General features: G+C 32.5%; 1 protein-coding gene across 6 annotated transcripts in view; it reads right to left on the reverse strand.

The window, feature by feature from the left end:
• Tcerg1 (transcription elongation regulator 1) overlaps nt 1–21,866 on the reverse strand; it is a 65,242-nt gene that overhangs the window by 13,591 nt on the left and 29,785 nt on the right. For 4 of the 6 annotated variants that reach the window (XR_006855196.2, XM_046460101.2, XM_046460099.2 and 1 more), the window contains 7 exons: nt 16,782–16,942; nt 15,604–15,660; nt 15,386–15,452; nt 14,260–14,310; nt 12,746–12,881; nt 11,840–11,929; nt 4,908–5,026 (listed from right to left, as the gene is read on the reverse strand). Coding sequence is in view for 5 of the 6 variants with exons in the window: in XM_046460101.2 (XP_046316057.1) it covers nt 4,908–5,026; nt 11,840–11,929; nt 12,746–12,881; nt 14,260–14,310; nt 15,386–15,452; nt 15,604–15,660; nt 16,782–16,942 (681 nt within the window). In the remaining variant the exon portion in view is untranslated. The remainder of the gene's footprint in view (nt 1–4,907; nt 5,027–11,839; nt 11,930–12,745; nt 12,882–14,259; nt 14,311–15,385; nt 15,453–15,603; nt 15,661–16,781; nt 16,943–21,866) is intronic. The other 2 variants (XM_046460102.2, XM_046460100.2) reach the window with 1 other exon arrangement.

Raw genomic sequence — 21,866 nt, forward strand, 5'->3', positions numbered from 1 at the left:
AGATATCATTTTCCCAGTAAAAATATATACCAGACACACAAAATCCCCAAATCTACCTAAACAATGAATAATAAGACACAAAAAGAACAAGTAAAATGGGCTAAAGAGTGAAAATGAGATTAGTAACCTTTATGCCATCAACATGGAATTACAAATAGATATATACATATGCATACACACACAAACTATTTTAAAAAGAAAAAAAAAAAGAGGCAGGAGATCAGAGATCAAAGAATATCTATACTTCAACAGATTTAGGAGTTCATCTACTTTTACCCTAAAATGAAACCTGTTTCTAATTGTATGAAATAACTCTTACTGCATTAGCTTTCTTTCCTTAAATAACTATAACCCTGTACAAAGTGTATGAGGCAACTAATTTCTAGAGATCATCAGAAAACAAGAGAAGAGAAATTCGCAAAACAAGTCCTAGTGCCATTGACCCTCAGGCAGTTTTCCTTCCATTTCCCAGAAAGCCAGACTGCAAGTGGAGCACAGTGGTCCCAAAGCTACAAGAGGAAAATATCTGAGCTTGGGTGCTAAACGAGTAGAGGAAGAAACTATAAAGATTCCCAATGAAGCTGGGCATGGTGGTGCATGCCTGTAATCCCAAGAGCTAGGGAGGCTGAGATAAGAGGATTGAAGTTTGAGGCCAGTATCGGCAACTTAGCGGGGCTCTAAATAACTCTGAAAGACCCTATCTGTAAATAAAACATTAAAAAGGGTTGGCAATGTGGTTCAGTACTTAACAGCCTTTGGGCTCAATCCCTGGGACCCCCTCCCCCAAATCCTAATGACTCCAGAGGCTAAAGCAGGAGGATCACAAGTTCAATGCCAGTATCAGAAACTTAGCAAGATCCTAGATCCTACATCAAGATTAAAAAATAAAAAGGGCTAGAGATGTTTCTAGCTCAATGATACAACATCTCTGAATTCAATTCCCAGTACAACTGGGGTTGTGGGGTGGGGAAGAAGAAGAAGAGAAGGAAAAGTTATAGAGAGAGTAACCCAGAAAAATCCCACTTAGGGTGACTTCTGAAGAGTCCACAGATAAAGCCAAACTGCCCAAGAGTTTGGACAACCAGAAAATGCTTTCCTACCATGGTGTCACAGGGTTAAGAGCAAAAAAGAGATAATAGAGATTCATCAGTGCTGGAGGAAAAACAGTTATCAAGCTAACAAAATACACAAAATATCCACAAGGGAGAGAGCTAGGAGGTTGAGAAAAACACATCTACCCTAACAAATTAAAGCCTAAAATTAAGGGGATACCTGATAATTAAAATGTCTGTTGAAACAAAAATTCCCACTCTTCACCTGAAGACAACAGACTGAGTCTCTACATATCATCCACAATGTCAATATTTTCAATAAATTAAAAAAAAATCACAACAGAAAGAGACTTGTAAGTGATACGAAAAAAAAAAAATTTATGTTAGTAAAAACTGAACACAAAATGTCCAGATGCTATTCTAAGAAGACAAGTACTTAAAACGGCTATTTTAATAGCATTGGAAGAATTAAAGATTTTAAAATAGGTTCCAACAATTGAAAATATGGTCTTAATAAATGAAGAGAGAGGAAGTTTCAACAGAGATATGAAAAATAGAAAACAAGAATTTAAGCTGCAAGGAAAACTGAACCTGATACGTCTCATGTGAGAATAGATACAGTAAAATAAAGAGTAATTTACTTTAGGTTTAGATCAATAACTATCATCTAATCAAAAGAGATCAAACAAACAAAAAAGATTAGAGGGTCCTGTAAGATAATATCAAACACTTTAACATATGTGTAAATAGAACCCCCCCAAAAGAGCAAACAGTGAATGAGGGCAGAAAAAATACTAGCCAAAATCTTCCTAAATTCGATGAAAACATCAATTTACAGACCCCCAAAGTTCAGCAAACTCTAAGCAGGTTAAGTTATAATGTTAGGTGTTTTTTTAAAAAAAATATGAATACTAGGCATTATAAACTTTCAAATATATTTGGTAGATATTTAAATATTTGAAGTATTCAACTTAAAATAGTAATAATTTTCTAATAAAATACCCCATATGTTTAGCATATTTTAGAAGGAAAAAGCTTATCTTCCCCTCAAAAAACTATTCCAATGCAAAAAGAAAAATACACCCTTATATGTGTTAAAACAAAAATTGTTACAACTTATTTTTTAAAAATTATTTAAAAAATTAACTGATTAGAATTTCAAAGTTAAGACATTAACTAAAAATTTAAAAATAGCACTCATAGGTAACTTATTTTTATACTCTGGGTAAACAAAGCCAGATTATAATTATCTTTTGTATGAAATCAAATTAGTCACAATGTCAAATTGCATTAACTCAATATTTTGAACAATAGATTATACTGCAAACCTGGTTTAAAAAATAAATATGCAGCCCTAATAAAATTTTAAAGTAAAACAAAAATCTGTATCCCAGAAAAAGGATAATAAAGTCCATTACATCTGTGTTCATATAAATTAAACACCTTGTTTTATAATTTTAAGATTAAAATAACATATTACTATGCTTAAAGAATGAATCTTTTAAAACGCAAAACCAAAGTGTAGAAGTGAAATTGAATCATTTTATACATTACTTATAAAATAAAATATTATCTTTTATTATAATGGGCTAAAATGAAATCATATCATTAGATTTGTGTGCATATTTTTTTTAACACGACTAATACTTAATCCTGAAAAACACTACTTTAAAACACATGTTAAAACGAAACACTTTTGGGGGAAATGAGTGAGTTGGTGGTAGGGGTCCAGGCAAGATGGAAGTATAGTTGACCATAGCATACCTGAAATTTCCATTTAAAGAAAAAGACAGAGAAGGAATAGGCACAGTTAAGTAATGCTCAGTCATTTTTTCCCTTGGAACAATCCCCAGCATTCTATATTTACTAGACGCTACTAAGACTTTTGTGAGAGTGGTTTTCCAAATCAAAGCAAAAAATTAATTCCATGGACAGTATTCTCACTTTTAAGTTCCTCCTTGTTTGCTTCTACTAACTAGAAATGGGCCTAATCCATATGTTAGAATTAAATGTACCAAAGTAGAAATATACCACACTGTGTTTTTTTTTTTAATTTTCTGAAGTAACCTGCATTGTAGAGTTACTTTAATAATTCTATCTGCCCAAAAATAACACCAGCAGGATACTGTGATTTAATAAGACTTAGATCTACAAAAGGAAAACCTCTTTGGAGTTTTGATTATTCCCAGACCCATAAAGAGTTTTAATAACTAGATCTTATTAAATCACTTGGAAATAAGCTACAGACGTCATATACCTTCATCTATAACTATTTCAGCATGCAACTCCTGAGAGTAAAGCTGTTTTCTACCATAACCACAATAACTCAGGAAAATTAAGAATTTTCAAATATAATTTACTATCAAACATATATTCCAATTTCCTCAACTGCCCCAAAAATGTCTTTTATAGCACAGTCAACTATGACCCATTAATTTATCCTTCTAACTAAGAAAAAAATCAAGACCACTTGAAGAGTCTGAAACTCTACAACCCCCTGAAGAATATTACATTCTTCATGGTCACAAATACTCTATTCCTTTTATTTTCTGAAATTTGTTTTAATACCATAGGTTTCATTTCACATTTCAAAAATAAAACTATACCAAATATATTATCTACAACACCATCACTCTTCCCTACCTCCACTAACAAGATGAACTTTTATACACAGAGACTCCAGGATTCTACTCTATAGTTTTAGAAATTTTCCATGAGGATAGGGACGTAAAGCTCACTAGTACAGTACTTGCCTAGTGAAGTACTGGATTTGATCCCCAGCATTGCCAAAACAAATACATAGTTTCATAGCTAGGTGTGATGTCACACACCAGTAGTCCTAGCATTTGGGAGGCTGAGATAGGAAGATTGCTTGAACCCAGAGTTCAAGGCCAGCCTGGGCAACATAACGAAACCTTGCTCCAAAAACAAAAGAAAGGAAAAGAAAAATTTCTCCATGTACCAAGGTATTCACAGCAACCTAATACATTGTTGTTCCAACTAATCCATAAATTAAGAATAATTCTCCCTACTGGTACTCTTCTGCACAATACTGGGTTCAAGTTAAAATCCCAACTTCACTACTTAATTTGATTTTCTTACCTTATCTGTAAAACAGATATGCCATAAGTATCTAAATATTGACTATTCTGAATATTCAATAAGATAAAAGATGTATATATGAAAATGTATTCTTTTAAGTTCACCTAAGCACATAGAATATTCAATAATTGCTTTAATTACTGTTATAATGCTAGACATGAGTTTAAAATGTCTCATTTTCTTGATCCTTTTCATATATAACACACATTAACAAGCAATTTAAAATGTTACACAAGATAACGTAGAAAAAAAAACTTAAAGATGAAAAGTCCTTTACCATTTTAACTGAATCAAAATAATTTTTCTTCTCTGCAATTTATTATACTTAAAACTTTATGAAGATAAGAACAAATTTTATATCATTTACCAGTCCCTGGAGAACAATTTATTCCCAAAGGGAAACATTTAAATCAAAGGTAACCTCCTTAGGGCGGGGTCCTCTAAAGGATACATTTTTTTCTTTCTTTCTAGCCACATCCCAGCCTTTTTATTTTTGAGACATGGCCTCGCTAAGTTCTCAAAACTGGCTTTGAACTTGCAATCCTCCACCCTCAGCCTCTTGAGCCACTAGGCTTACACACAAGTGCCACCATACCTGGTTAAAGGAACACTTTAAGAATAAAGATTAAAATGGTAGAAACCAAAGTCAAACACAGCTTTTCATATCCAAATATCCAAAAGGTAGAGATATATTTTTAACTGATTTTAAGAGGAAATACATCGTTTGTTATTTGTCAGTAATGAATCACATACCTTGGATTAAACTTTGCTTCTTCCATCATTTTTTTGAAATCTTCCTTGGCTTGCATTATTTTGTTTTTCTTTTCCCTGCGTTCCTCCTCTGCCCTGGTCTTTACATACTGATCAAACACCTATCATAAAAATATACCAGTTTGACATGTCAGTCTTTCATACAGGTAATTTAACTATCAAAAATGTCTTTGTCCAAGCTGTAATAGGAAAAAAACCTTTAAATATAGGTAACTAAAATCAGATTATCTATGTAGCAAATTGTGATCGTTTTAAAGATTCAATGAAATACTTAGCATACCACACTCTGCTTAGGTATCCAGAAAGGGGAAAAAATGCTATTTAATTTTGGAATATTCCCCAGTTACTTATTGTAATTTCAAATAATTTTAGAAGTATTAAGAGAAATCATAGTCCTTCTAATGTCTTCTAGAAAAACAAAAACCAATAACATGGAACCTATAGTTTAATTTTATTTCAATGCTTCTCTTTAAGACTATTTTCACCAAAATGAGTAATTAATATACTCTCCACTACTTAATAACATATCTTTGGTTACTTGTGAGGCTAGGGTGTGAGGATGATGAATCAATACAAGGAGAGCCTGGGCAATACAGGCAGACCCCACACCAAAATAAATAAAGTGCAATCAAGATAATAACTATACGTCTAATTTCCACCTTCTTCAAATCCTAATAAAATTATTTATTTATAAGTCATAAACCATAAAAGGCAGGGAAATGAGAAAGAGAAAGCCACTTGAGAAGTTGCAAAGCAAATGAGCAAGTGGTAAAGGATATAAGACCTGAGAGAGAGAAATTATCCAGCAGTCAGCGGGGGGAAAGCCATTTATTTATTTATTTGTTTAGTTATTTATTACAGAGAATCCTCAAACAGCTCAGAAACTGATAGCACCAGACACTTACATAAGTGTGGGTGTGGTACAGCTACAATAAGGAGTATCTGATGAAAGCCTGTTTAAGAAGCTATTCAATTGCTAGATCTCTTAACCAGCTTTAAGTTTCTAGACACTGCAGTTCTTAAACTCCAGTAAAAGACAAATACTATTCTACAGAACAAAGGAGTAGAGAATCCTAGATAGCAGATTGTTTTTGTACAGTTCAAAAATAGTTTTTACATTTCACAAGGGTTAAAAAAAAGAATTTCATGACACATGAGGAGTAAATCCATATTTCAGAGTCCATAAATAAAGCCTTTATTGCAAAAGTCATGCTCATTCCTTTACATGTATTTATGGGTGCTCTCACACTAAAATAGCAGATACAGAGTTGTGACAGAAGCGGTATGGTTCACAAAGCCTAAAATATTGATTATCTGATTCTTTTCATTAAAAATTTGCTGGGGTCTGGGGATGTAGCTCAGTTGGTAGAGTGCTTGCCTCGCATGCACAAGGCCCTGGATTCAATCCCCGGCACAGCAAAAATAATAAAATAAAAACTTGCTGAGCCAGTTCTACAAGTAAACAAAATCTCTCTGAATTGGGGAATCTTGTATTTGTAATGAGGATACCAGACCCAGAATGTGGGGATTCTCTAAATACATACCAAATATTAATAAAGTTCTCTCAGAACCAAAGCAACAAGACTTGTACCCTTTTACTGGGATACTACTTACCAAGAAATGAACTAGATAAAGCTGCTCCAGGGGACTCTCAACAAACCATCCTAAATCACCCCACAGTAGACTTTTCAACCTTGGCACTATTAACATTTTGGGGTGAATATTCAGCAGTATTTCTGGCCTCTAACCACTGGATGCCAGCAATACTCCTTCAGTTATGACAATCAAAAATGGCTACTAGAGACAAAACTGCCCTGAAGTCAAAATCCCTAATCATGAGGGCTCATTCAGATGCTAAGAGCACCCAAAGATTCCGTGGTCCTAATCTTGAGGTAAAGGCTATAGATATAAGGAAACATTAAAAACAGAGCTTTATTATCAAAAACAACACCATAAAATGATTTAAGTTAAAAGGAAAAAAAAATCCTAAAAACCTCATACAATTAAGACAATTGCAGCCATAAAACAAGATAATAAACACACAAACCCAAAACAAAACAAAAAAAACTCTAAGAAACTAAAAGGGATGAAATGAAAATCTAACTGAGAGTTGGGTGACAAATATAAGTTAAAAAAAAAAAAAAAAGACAAGGAAAAAAGATTTAGGAACTTTGTGGCACAATTTGGGAACAACAAAACAGAAAACCAGAAGGGGAAAAAAAGGAATGCAGGAGAACTTCCCAGAAATAGAAGATGTTTCCATACTGAAAGAGCCCAGCACAATGGACTCTTAAATCAGGGCATATAACATAAAGAGATGTTAGAAAAGTAAGGAATAAGGAAGAACCTACTTGCTTACAGAGAGTAGGAAAAATGAGCAAAGGAACTGATAACGGGATGGCTTTAAAAACAACACTGAAAACTAAAAGCAGAGCAATATCTTCAAAATCCTGAAAGAAAAAAAAGATTACCAACTCCAAATTCATATAAACAAAGGCTTTATTAAATATGTAAGAATTGAAAAATTTTATTTCCTTTGAATGCTCTCTTTCAGATAAATTAAAATGAATAAAACAAAAAAGAAAAGGCTTATAATGTAGAGAACAAGTGACCAAAAAAACAAAGAGAGATGAAGGCAATCCTCAGGATATCTATATGGAGTCGTCATGCTGAAAGACAGCAGCTACACAGCAAGTGTACAGGTAACCAGTTTATAACAAAGCTAGTCAGAAAGACAAGAGAAATGCTTCAGGTAGATAAAAGCCCTCTAATGTTTTTCCTAACACAAAGTATAGAACTATCTGGCACTTTAAATATGGAGACAAACATCTTTGCATGAAGTTTAAAAAAAAAAAAAAAGTTTCCTTTAATATACCATAGGCACCTTTCCAGGTTAGTCTCAAAATAGTGTATAATCACCAATCTTTAAAAGCTGTACAGAAATACCTACAATTACCTAACCACCCCCTATTAGACATATCGGTAACTTTCAATACCCTCTAAATAAACCACTGCTATAAATCATGTGAACGTATTTGTATGCTGAAGGGAGGGAGAAAGTTATTTCAAACTCCTTTCTCACCTATTCTTACTTATAAAGTTTATAAGAGAATGTTTATTAACTTTCTTTTGAGGTGCTAGAAAGAATTCATATTGCCTCCTCTGGAATATCCCAGGCCAATGTTAGGAATCACTCTCTCTGAGATACATCTTAAAGAAAATCAGAAGTTTTTCTTGTTTGTTTTTCAATTTAAAAAGTTTTTTTGTTGTTGTTTTTTTGGGTTTTTTAGGTGTAGATGGATACAACACCTTTATATTTTTATGAGGTGCTGAGGATTGAACTCAGTGGCTCATACATGCTAGGCAAAAGCTTACCACTGAGCTATAGCCCCAGCCTCAGAAGTTCTTTTAAGCTTCCAAGTTTCTCCAAATTATTTTTTACATACTTTCCAATATACTTGGCTGTATGTTCTCTATTTTAAGCAATTATTTTCTTAGAACTGTAACTCATGAGCAAAATGTTATAACACAGGGCATGATAGTGCATATCTAAAATCCCAGTGACTAGGGAAGATGGGACAGGAAGATTTCAAATTCAAGGCCAGCCTCATCAACTTAGTGAGGCCCTAAGCAACTTAGTGAGACTATGTATCAAAATAAAAAACAAAAAGGGCTGCATATGTATAGCTCAGTGGTAAAGCACCCCTGGGTTAAATCAGAACCCCCCCCACCACCACAAAAACTATAATACACACTGGGAGAGTCAATAGATTTATGGGCCTCAACAAAAATACATTAAATTCTATAGCACCTAGCCCTTAAAGGTACATTCTGGGGTGCTGGTAAAACTCTTTATTACTTGATCTAGGTGATTACATGGCAGATCTAGGTGATTATATGACAAGCTCATTTAGTGAAATTTCATTTAAGATCTTTAGACTTTTCTGTGTGTAGTTTTCTTAAGTATTTGTCTCCATTATTTCTCATATCCATTTCATTTATACTTTCACATTGATTTAGTGAACAATCCTAGATGGACCATCCTGAGTAATCACACAGGTAATGTTACCATACCATAATACTATCAACATTAAAAAGCTTGACTAGTACAGTATATTTAACTGTTTATTTTGATATAAGAAACTACTCATTTTAAAGTGTTAGCATAACTATTATCCACATCAGAACCTAAAATTCTGAACGGAAACAATCTCATTCTTTTAAAAATGTTATTCATTTAAAAGTTAAACCTAACAGACAAAAATATTTCTACCCTCTCTTAAGTGACCTTTTATCCAAAACAAGACTAAAGAAGTGAAACTGTATGTTAAAATAATTTTAATATAAAATATCTTTTATACTAATGCAAACTACATGTAAATCTACAAATAACTAGGAAAAGACAAATCAAAGACATGCCATTTTAGATTATGAAGCTTTCCAATGAAATTATTTGTTTTTCAAATCAATGCACAAATTACAGATATGAAATTACAAAGTACAAATGGTTAACTTAGCACCTTTGTTTTTTCCTTGATTTTATATTTCTATGCAAATATATATATATATATATATATACACACACACACACACACACACACATTTATATACACATACACATTAATGCCAGATATTAACTTCTCCTCTCCTTCCTTCCTTTCTTAAAAATAATACTGTTTTTTAAGAAAAAAAATGCTACCAGGCAAAAAAACTTTAGGTAGGGTTTTTGTTTAAAATAGAATTACAGGGCTGGGTTGTAGCTCACTGGGAGAGCACTTGCCTAGCATGTGTATGGCACTGGGTTTGATCCTCAGCAGCACACAAAAATAAATAAAGGCATTGTGTGCATTTATAACAAAAAATATTTTTAAAAAAAACAGAATATACTTCTCAAGTATAATTCTATTATGGAGATAATCACCATCAGCTTGAAGAATGCCTTCAAATGGGTCAAGAATTTTAGTTCTCATGTTACTTATGATTTCATTCAAATAGAAATAATATGCAGTACCATGAAGAATTAAGTCACAAAACATTTAAAATAAGACTTGGGATATTTAGATTAGGCAGTGATTCAGGCACTATACACTGAACAATGGACAAAGCAACATTCCAGCCTTTATAGAATTTATATTCTATAGTAGGAGATATACATTAAACAATGTAATTTTAGACAATTAGAAATGTGCCATGCAGAAAATAAAGAAGGCAGAGATAATACACAGACTGATCAAAAGGAACCTGGACAAGTACCTGAATGAAATGCTGGAGCTGACTATGCTAATACCTGGAGGAAGAACATTCCAGGCAGATTAAATAGCAAATACCAGAAAATGCTGAACTTATTCAAGGACTATCAAGGCTAATGTGACTACAATGAATGAACAGCACTGAGTACATATAAAATGTTTTACCCTACCTGAAATGGAAAACATTAAGACAGTTTTAAGCAAGGGAACATTGACTACATTTGATATCACTTAAACTTTAAAACTAGTCTGGCTGGTGTGTCGAAAAAGAACTTCACTAAGAGGAGCAAGAATGAAAGTAGGAAAACTGATTATGGGCTACACAAATGATTAAGAGCTGGTTATAGTGGCTTGGATTAGGATGTTGGTAAGGAAAATGGTGAATAAGAGGTTAGATTTAGAAAATGTTTTGAAGGTAGATTTGATGATATAAAGGAAATGGGAAAAATGAAAAATCAAGGCTGATTTATAGGTTCTGCTAGGGCCATCAATTGGGATGAAAATGAGATGATCATATACAAACAGTATTAAAAACAAAAATGGGGGAAGAGGATAGCTCAGTTGGAAGAGTGCTTGCCTTGCCTGCACAAGACCCTGAGTTCAATCCCCAGCACCAAAAAAAAAAAAAAAAAAAAGGCTATCAAGCTTGAAACACAGATGCAAATTTATAAATCTTCTCTATTCATTGAAGTTTATGATTAGGCTTACATGCAAAAAAACATACCATCTGTGTGAATTTTCTAATCATTATATTATACTAAAGATGAACACTGGGGCTATAGCTCAGTGGCAGAGCGCTTGTGTGAGGCACTAGGTTCGATCCTTAACACCACATAAAAATAAATAAAATAAAGGTATTTTGGCCATCTACAATTAAAAAAAAATTTTAAAAAGATGAATTCTACTGTTACCAAAAGAAATTTCATAGCTCAACAGCACTATAGTTAAGTGGCTCAAATATCAGCAATTCAGAGATCTGTGTCAGAACGATTCTGACAATTCAATAATTAAATAAATTCGAAGTGTACAATACTTTAAAGAAAAAAGCAATCACCATGAGATAATAAATGGAAGCTCAATAATAAGGTAACTCTAGTTCAGCAGAGAGCCTGAAGTGTCCATCATCTAAGATTAGGATGAAAACAGTTTAATAGATGCTACTTAGATCTGAACTTGTATGTGTGGTGTATTTAAGACACAAGTATATGCCTTTGAGTACTATCTATATACATACACATGTACATACTGGTAAAGAACAATATGAATAAAAATGTTCATCGGTGGTCTAACTCTTGGCTAGGGCTATATATGAGTTTTCCCCCACTTTTTACTCATCTTTATTTTGCCATTTTCCTCCAAATTTGCATTTTTTGCCCAATAAAAAGCAAATGAATAAAGCATTTGTAATAAATTTTAAAATCTCCTTACACATGTCCTCACTGTGTATGTATCATAAGAACAAAATGTTAAAAAAAAAAAAAGAATTCATCCTGTCCATAAACGAAAACTTATCCGAGTATTTCTGAGGCAGAAAAGTCTACACAAAGGCCCATAAATGACTGTGTACTCAGATGAAAGACTATTTTTGAAGTACTGTGTTAGGGGAAAAAAAAATTATGCTGTCAAATGACATTTACTTTTCTTACAATGTTATTTTCCTTTTACCTGTTTTCTTTCTTTAGGATTGAGAAGTAAATATCGAGGATCAAAAACTATCTTGTGCAACTCTTTCTCCCATGTTGAAAAAGCAGACACCTTTAAAATAAAAAATGTATTGCCTCATGATTAAGTTTGCTCTAAAAACATAAAGGTCATAATTTTTCTTGAAATCTACAGGACATCTGTTTATAAAGCAGACATAAAAACCAAACTGAAAGTTTCCATCACTAATAAATGACAAGCAGCGGGAGGCTAGCAATAGCAAATTTCCACACTAATTGGCTCTGAACATTTCTGTATTATATAGAAATAACACACACTTAATTACTCATTAAAACAACCACTACTGTGTGACATTTAAAAAAAACAGTACATCAGAAAAAGCCTTGAGGATTTGCATTTTGATTTCCCACACTATCTCCAATCATGTGAACAATGTTATGATTTAAAATTGAACAGTCATACTCATTCAAATAAATCTGTGAATATAACCCAAATGTTGAATTTCTTTCTCAATTAAGTTTCTAAAAATATCAAAAAACAGCAGTTCTCCTTACACCAAAAGCCACTCTGAAGATATTTAAGGAAGAATCATGTATACCTTACCTATCCGAAGTAGTCCGCCATTCTGTAATGTTAATACTCGTATATATTACTCACCAAAATTAAATGACCCAATAAATGTTAAATGTTATTTGTACTTAAAAGGACAGTAAAATGGGACTTAGTGAAACATGATATAATTAGCCAAGGAAAAGGCTGTTTCAAAGAAAAGGTACAAATTAAGTTGATAGGGTTCCCTTAATCCCCCCCTACAACATGAGCACTAACCTTAGATTTGACCTTTTAGCAAGACATATTTATATTACTTATACAAAACAGAAATATCTCCCCCAAAGATTGTTTTCTGACCCCTCTCTCTAGCAGCATGTCCTTGAACTGCTTCATTCGGGCCTCCAGAGGGACAATGGCCCTTTCTCGGGCAGCTTTAATTTCAGCTTCCATGGCAGCTTCTTTCTCTGAATCAATGTCTTTATTATCATCTCGCCTATGAAAAATAAAACATAAGGCATCAACTGACAAAATATTAATAACAAATTATATTAAAATCTTAAAATCAATGGAATTTTCAAGACTCACTACTGAGCAGCATATTTTTGGCAAAAACAAGTTATATTGAGGGTTTAAAATGACTTCTAAGGGATAAACAACTTTTAATCTAATAATAAAATTACAAGTTTCTAATGATGTTATAATGGATGCATTGTTAGGAAAAATATATATATATATATGTACCTTTAATGTGCTGTCTCTCCCTGATACTAGTTGATACAGAAAGTAAACTATCTTACAAAGTGGGTAAAAAAAAGTGCATAGCATTGATTATAAACTATGTGTTAGACTCAACCAGCATAGGATGTAACTGTTTTAGTTCTTGAAATGATATAGAAAAATGGTATTCTCCAAAATTTTTATATAATAAATTCATAAAATACTTTTAAAATCTAATAAAAACTGGTATTAAGTCTTAGTAATCTCAAACATTTATTTTGAAAATAAAATATCTGCAAACTTGGCCAAGTGGATATGTGAGATATATACCTTACCTACCTGACATTTTTATTACTCACTTTCTGGGTGATAAGTTGAGATTTAAGTTGAAGGACAGGTCCCAGAGAGCAACATAGGCCCAGGAGTAGTTAGGTAGTAGTAGTAGGAATTAGAACTGTTCATCAATGACTTTTTAAACTACTTCTTGTTCCTCCAAAAATGTATCTCAGGACTAAGGGCAGGCCTGTTGCTCATGTGGTACTCAAGTAAAATTTTAAACATGAAATCAAGTCACCTCTCAACACATATTACTATGAAAAAAGGCCTATTCATGTAAATAATCCAAAAAGGAATTCAATAACTCAGGTGTATTTGAAGAAATCTTTTTTAAAAAATATGATCTGCTAAGTATATAGCATTAACAAAGTTGATTATTTTTCCTATAGAAATCTACTGGTAATTCAAAAGCATGCTATATAGGAAACAATAGGTAGCCCAGGAGATTTAAATGGTACTAAGGCTAACCCATAAATTTGAGAGGTAAATAACAACTTAGGGAATGAATCAAAAGAATAGAAGACAGAGTCCATGACCTGCAGGAACTTAGCGAGATAGTCTGTGACCTAAGATATGCACAAAACAAACAGGTAAAAGCAATTTGCCAAACAATATACCCTCTTAAAATAATTTATTTAAGAAGTATTTAAATAGTTAAAGAGTTAAGACATCCAAGAAATATAATAACTAATGAAAGTAAATAACCTTTATAGAATTATATTAAATGAAAATGTCACAATACAAACTATCACTATCTATCTCAATAAAAGAAATAAAAGAAAAACTAAGCCAGGAAAAATAGGCTTTTAGCTTTGTACCTAAATAGAGAAGCTCGGGCAATCCACATAAAGGACTTCTTTGACATTCTCCTGATAAAAGCAGTTAAAAACCTTACAGAGTTGTCTATAAGAACAAACAATTAAAAACAACCTAAAAGTTTAACATCATAGAAACATCCAAAATTATGGTATAAACAGAATGAATACAGTCATTTATAATAATTAAGAATACAAATGTCTTATTCTAGAATTTTTTTTTTTAAAAAAAGAACTGATAACACATTTGGTCAAGAAATAAAAAGTCAACTGTAAAAATGAGAATAGCTGTGTCAAGGTGACAGATTAAAAGTGATTCTCCTTAATATCTTAATTTCTTTAATACTATTGCCAATAACATTTTTTTTTTTTTAAAAAAAAAAGAACCACCCTTGACAGGGATTATTATACTCATTCCTTGCCATAATTTGGCTGCATTCAATCTGTCCTTTTCCAATTAGGACTATAATTATACAGTCCCTAATAATGTATCCAAGCTTTCCTTTTTGCTGCTAAATAATGGTCCCATTCCCACAATACACACACACCCCTCTATCCAACCTTCCACCACCCTCCCACCTCCCATAATAGGTAACATTCATATTTCACCCAATTCCAGAGTACTGGCCAAGCTAATTCTTCTGTTTCTAGCAATATTTTTTCTCTCAGAGTACTTTCTAAGCTCACAGGCCTACTTCATACCAAGTAGTAATGACCAGACCCAAGGACTAGGTTAAGTCATAAGATAAGCATATAAAGAGAGAGAAGTATGTCTATTTTTATGAAATTTCCAAAATGTTATTTGCTGGGATTTGTATGGGAAAACTGATTTTAATAAAATTTAGACATAGTGAATTTTTATAAAGAATAATCAATTAATTCCTAAAATGCCACTGAGTTTCATAATACATATTGGAATAACCAATCTTCTCCAAATCTGGCAACAAAAAGGATACCATTTCTGTATTATAAAACAAAGATATTTAATATCAAGTCTAAGAGAGCAACGTGACTTCTGCATCCTAGTAACACAAATAGTACCTTGTGCCTTGCAATCACAAACTGATAATCTAATCAAAGTTAAAAGGTAAATCTATCTGGAATCACACAAACTATATATATTACTTACTTCCGCTTTTTTGCTTTGACAGGCTCATCTTCATTAATTTCTTCCATTAGTTCTTGTTCTTCTTTAACTATGAGACAAAATTTAATTAAAACTTTGAACAAAATAAGCAGGCAATCACTGAATTATATAGGCATAGATTCTGCTAATCACTACCAGAACACTTCCTTTAAGCAGTTAAAAAAAAAAAAAAAAAACTAATTTACAGGTATTTCACTCACTTGCACTCATAGAGAATTGCCACTTTTGGATGGACAGCATTGTTGGGGTTGGGTGCCCTGGCAAAAACATTTCAAATAGTGTTATAAACAGTTAAATACATACATTTTACGACCATTTCTTTAAAAACATCATTATTTGCATAAAACATCCACTTAATACTCATTTTTATAAAAAAATCATTAAAGTATAATAATGGTTCTCTTTATCCTCCCTTTACATTCATATTGAAGATTTTCTTGTACAAAGCTTAGTTTTACAAATACATAAAAATTTCCCTGATTTTGGACTTATAGTACATTTTTTGATGCATTTTAATGCATTATCAACTAAATGAATCAAATATTTTGAAAACAGACTCATAAAAGAACAAAAGTAAGTCACATACTTTCTTGGCATTATTTAATACTATGGTCATAAAATATTACTATCATGCCTATAAAACAAACATTGCTAAAGGAAACAAAATAGGTGCCTAATACCTTCAGTACTAAATAGGCAAATTGCACTTAGTGGGAAATTACTAGTAAGCAGAAAATGTCCAAACCACATATCTAATAATACATGAAAATCTCTCAATCACTAGAAAGACATATATTAAGAGTTGTTTTACTCATAGAATTAAATGATTTTTGTGCTTCTATACTACATGAGGTAGGGGGAGTCTATAAAAACACATTCATATCAATACAGGCAAATTGCCAATAAGAAATGTACAAAAAATACACAATGAAAATTTTATAATTTTTTGTACTCAATGTATTGAAATGCTATTTAAATGTTTAAAACAAGAAAATTTTAGTCAACAAAATATTAAAAAATACTTTGTGCACTTTTTGATTACTGCCAAAAATATATATATACCACTGGTCCCAAAAAGTGCCCAAAGGCTCACTCACTAAGGAGTGCTTTAGTAGTAGTAATAAGCATAAAGCAAATAACATCATCTCCAGCATATCTACCTTGAACTAACTGAAAATAATGATAAAGGACAATAAGCTAAAAAAATTTTTTACAAAACACAATATTATCCAAATTCTTTGTATTTTTACCTTCATCACACCAAACCAGCATAGCAATCTACTTTTAAAAATTAAATATTCCTAAAATATCTTCACTTTCTATAAAAACATTAAAAAAATATTAAAATTAGAGGAGAAATTCCTAATTTAAAACTCACTTAATTTCTTCATGTCTTCCAATCCTTTTTTATGAGGGGGTTCCTGAATAATTTTATCAACATCTGCCCTTCCAATCAAATCATCAGGTCGGTCCCACATAGAAAGACGAGTGGTAGGATTGTAAAAAAAGACCCGTTCATCTCCAGTCCAAACCACACACCTAAGAATTGATTAAAAATATCATTTTATTATATTAAAGAAAATATTTTATAGCTAGGTTTTTTTCATTTCAGCCCGTCAAAAGGAAGAGGGCAAGAACATGTTCCTCTTACTAACAGTTATTTACAGACAACCAAACAAGGCCATTAGAACAGAAAAGAGCTGCCTGGCTAAGGTAAACAGAGCAGTGAAATATACTGGGGGTAAAAAACAAAACAGGAAGAGCAAAGCAATTTGAGATCAGAGTTTAGAATGCTTAGGAACTTGATTTAGCACTCAATTTAAGAGTACTAAATTTTAAACCATCACAAAAAGTGAATTCATAGCAACAAATAATGCTATTAACCAGTTCTACAACTTAAAGAACAGAACATGGCACCCCACTTATCACATCATAGTTCCTAATATTTCTTATTATTGTTACTTATTATTATTTAATAATAAACCAAAATTACATATGCAACCTTCTCTGAAGAAGTAACTACCACACACTGATCCTGTGTTTTATAACTAGGGAACTTCATAACCAGGAATTAAACTCAGGGGCACTCCACCACTAAGCCACATCCCCAGTCCTATTTTGATTTTATTTTTTTAAATACTTTTTTAGTTGTTGTTGGACACATGCCTTTATTTTATTTATTTTTATGCGGTACCAAGGATGGAACCCAGCACCTCGCACATGCTAGGTGAACACTCTACCGCTGAGCCACAACCCCAGCCCCTTGTATTTTAATTAGAGACAGAGTCTGGGTTGCTTAATGCCTCACTTTTGCTAAGGCTGGCTTTGAACTTGCGATCCTCCTGCCTTTAAATTGTAGAACCGCTTAATAGCATTATTTGTTGTCAATAAACTCATTTTTTGTGATGGTTTAAAATTTAGTATTCTCAAAATGAGTGCCAAATCAAGTTCCTAACACTTCCCATTTCTCCCCTTCACAAGTTCCCCATATGACAGTGGTCCTCAGGCAAAGCAGGCAGCTAGATATCCAACAGAAATGAAGTCCTTTGACCAGACAATCAAAATTTAATCAATAGCTGTCAAGCCTAAAGTGACTAGATGTTCAAACAATAAAAGAGTCTAAAGCAATAACAACAACTAGAATTATTAACAAGAAAAAAGACATTACGCTTGAAATGAATGACAAAATAAGAGTTCTAAATGGAAAAACAGAAGTTGTAAAAAAGAATCAAATGAAAATTTTAGAAATAAAAAATAACGGAAATTAAATTTTGATGGACTGGTTCGAGGGCAGAATGGAGACAACAGAGTAAACCATGAATTAGAAGATGGATCAATAATTATCCCACCAGAAGAACAGAGAGGGGCAGGAAAGAATAAACAGAATTTCAGTAAACTATGTGATTGTAACAAACTGTTTAACAAATGTCACTGGATCCCACAAAAACAGGAGAAAAAGGGGACAAATGCAAAATCTTCTGAAGACACAATAGCTAGAAATACCTCTAAAATTTGGTAAAAGACATAAATATACACATTAAAGAAGCTCAGCAAATCCCATTTAGGATAAACCTCAAGAAAACCAGTCCTGAATTATTTCCTGTGTTCATATATGAACACACAAACCAGTTTAACTCCACACTATGTACAACCCACAAGAATGGGAAGCTGCACATGTATGTATAACATGTCAAAATACACCTTATTGATATGTATAACTAAAAAGAACAAAAAATTAAAAATAAATAAAATTAGTCCTAGACACAAGATAATCAAACTGATGAAAATAAGGGAGGAAAAACTTTGATAGCAATAAGGGGGGAAAAGAGCACAAATAATACAAACTAGGAAATTATTCCAATGATCATGGATTTCTTATTAAAAAATAGGGGCCAGAAAACACTAAAACATCTTTAAAAGTTCTGGAATGAAGAATTACCAACCAGAACTCAACATCTAGCAAAAACATCCTTTAGAGATAAGGGCAAACAAGATACTTTAGATGAAGAGATCAAGAGATTTCATCTGTAGAAGACCTGTTTGACAAAAGTTTTTCGTGTTGAAAGGAAATGACATTAAAGGAAAACCTGGATCTTTAACAAAAAAAGGAAAAACAACAAAAATGGTAAATATAAATGATTTTTTCCTACATTCTTTAAAATATTTTGTGGCTGGGTTTTCATCCATTTAACCGTCATATATATGACACCTACACCTAAGATCAGTGAGTATAGGTTAAAAAAAAGAACCTGAAACCAAGGTTTCCATTATTTTATGGGACATGGTACAATATTAACTCTAAATAGACTGTGGAGGTTAGGTATGTATAATTCCTAAAGCAACAACTAACACAAAAATGCAAAGAGGAATCACCAAAAATCCAAAACATTAATTACATGAAATGCTATACAAATTCAAATAATTCACTTGAAAATAATAAGAGGAACATAAAAACAGGTAGATAGAAAAGACAAACAGAAAATAACAGTATTCTCAAATCCAACCATATCAAAAATTATGTTAAACATTAATAGTCTCAACACTCCAATTAAAAAGCAAGAACTGGGGGCTGGGATTGTGGCTCAGCGGTAGAGCACTTGCCTAGCACGTGTGAGGCCCTGGGTTCGACCCTTAGCACCACATAAAAATAAATAAAATAAAGATTTTTTTAAAAAAAGACATTAAGTAGGTGGCACATTAAAAAAAAAAAAAAGCAAGAACTGACAATAGATAAAAACATAAGACACTACTAATAGCTGTAAGAAACACACTTTAAGTACAAAACCAGAGAAAGGCTAAAAGATACATCATGTAAACAAAGAATAAAAGGCAACAACTGCCGTTTTCCAAAAAAAGAGAAATGTTGAGACAAACTGTATAATGAAGAATAAAGAGGTTCATTTCATAATAATAAAAAGGACAATTATTCACCAGGAGGACGTAACAGTAATAAAATGTTTATGTCTATAATAGTTCAGAATAGATAAAAATGAACCAAATTCAAGGGAGAACTAAACAATTTTATAATTATAGTAGATCAACACCATTCTCTCAGCAAATGAGAGACCAAACTGACCCAAAACAAACAGCATTCAAATAGAAGATGTACTGAACAAGAATCAGAATTATACAAAGTACACTATCTGCCTGCAGAACAATTAAATCAATAATTTAAGTAAGATATCTAGAACCCAAAATATCTGGAAATGAAATAAAAGTCTTCTAAATCATGAATCAAAGACAAAATCAAAAAGCAGAATTTAAGGTATGGACTGAATGACGGCAAAATACACCATATCACAATTTGCAGGATGCAACTAAAGTAGTGCTTCAAGGAAACTTAGGGCTTTAAATACTTACATCACAAAAGAAAAGACCTTTACCAATGACTTGAGAAAACAGAAAAAGCATAAAGTAACCCTTTTAATACATTAAAAGGAAAAGCTACTGCCGGGCGCAGTGGTGCACACTTATAATCCCAGCAGCTAGGGAAACTGAGGCAGAAGGATGTGAGTTCAAAGCCAGCTCAACAAAAGCAATGTACTAAGCAACTCAGTGAGATTCTGTCTCAAAATATAAAACAGAGCTGGGGATGTGGCTCAGTGGTCGAGTGCCCCTGAGTTCAATCTCCAGTACCCATCCCCAAAAAAGGAAAAGGTACCATGACAAATAACATTTATCCCAGTAATGTAAAAAACAGTTTAACATTCAAAAGTCAATAAAATTCCCTAGATTAAAAGAATGAAGAAAAAACTTGATTAACAGACTTGGATAGCTGATTAAAAAAACACTAGCAAATGAGGAATAACAGGAAACGTCTTCAATATGTTAAAGACAACTGAAAAGTTTATAGCTACTATTTTAACTGATGATAAAAGATTAAACTGTATGTCACTGACATCAGAAACAAGTATGCTCACCTTTTCTATTTAGCATTGTACTAAAGGTTGTGGCAATAAGAAGTGGGAAAAAATAAGACATAAAAGGTCAGAAAAGAAGAAAACATTTCTATTTGTAAATGATGAATCTAAAAAACTACTATAAGGAATGAATTAGCATGGTTCTGGAATACAAAGTTGATACATAAAAATTTATTCTATTCTTACATACAATCCGTAGAAAATAAATGCTCTTTTAAAAAATTTAATTTGCAACAAATAACATGTAGGACTAAATCTAGCCAATTATTTCCATTCTACACTAAATAATGTTCAAGTATGTTAGTCAGCATTTTGTCACTAACATCAAAATATCTGAGAACAACTTAGAAGAGTAAAAGTTTGGTTTGGGTTCAGAAGTCTCAGTCTACAGTGAGCTGACTCCATTCTTCTGGGCCCTGGGGTAAAGCAGAACATCATGGTAGGAAGGTGCAGCAGAGGAAAGCTGTTCAGCTCATAGCACTGGGAAGCAGAAAGCAAGATTGAGGCACCAGGAACAAAATAAAACTCTTTCCTTCCTTCAGCCACACCTACATGTCTATAGTAGTCCTTTCAAATTATTAATCCATGAAATGGATGAATAAACTGATTAGGTTATAGCTCTCTTAATCTAGCCATTTCTCCTCTGAACATTGTGACTCTGGCTATCACACAAGCCTACTGGGGGACACATCATATCTAAATCATAATAAAAAGAGATATTAAAGACCTAAATAAATGGAAAGATAAATTATGTTCACGAATTGGAAGAGACAATATTGTTACAATGTCAATTCTAACTTTTCTAAAGATTCAGTGCAATCTCAATCAAAATTCAAGCAGGGGTTCTATATATGTGTGTGTGTGGACAGAGATGTCTTCGGGGCTGGGCTTGTGGGTCAGTGGTAGAGCACTTGCCTAGCATGTGTGAGACATTGGGTTCAATTCTCAGCACCACATATAAATAAATGAATAAAATAAAGATCCATCAACATCTGAATAAATAAATAATATTCTTATGTCAAAAAACTGCCCAAACCTAGTAA

This window comes from Marmota monax, unplaced genomic scaffold (assembly GCF_021218885.2).
Source record: "Marmota monax isolate L192 unplaced genomic scaffold, Marmota_monax_Labrador192_F-V1.1 WCK01_AAM20220418_F8-fsc00006, whole genome shotgun sequence".
In the NCBI taxonomy this organism is placed as follows: domain Eukaryota; kingdom Metazoa; phylum Chordata; class Mammalia; order Rodentia; family Sciuridae; genus Marmota; species Marmota monax.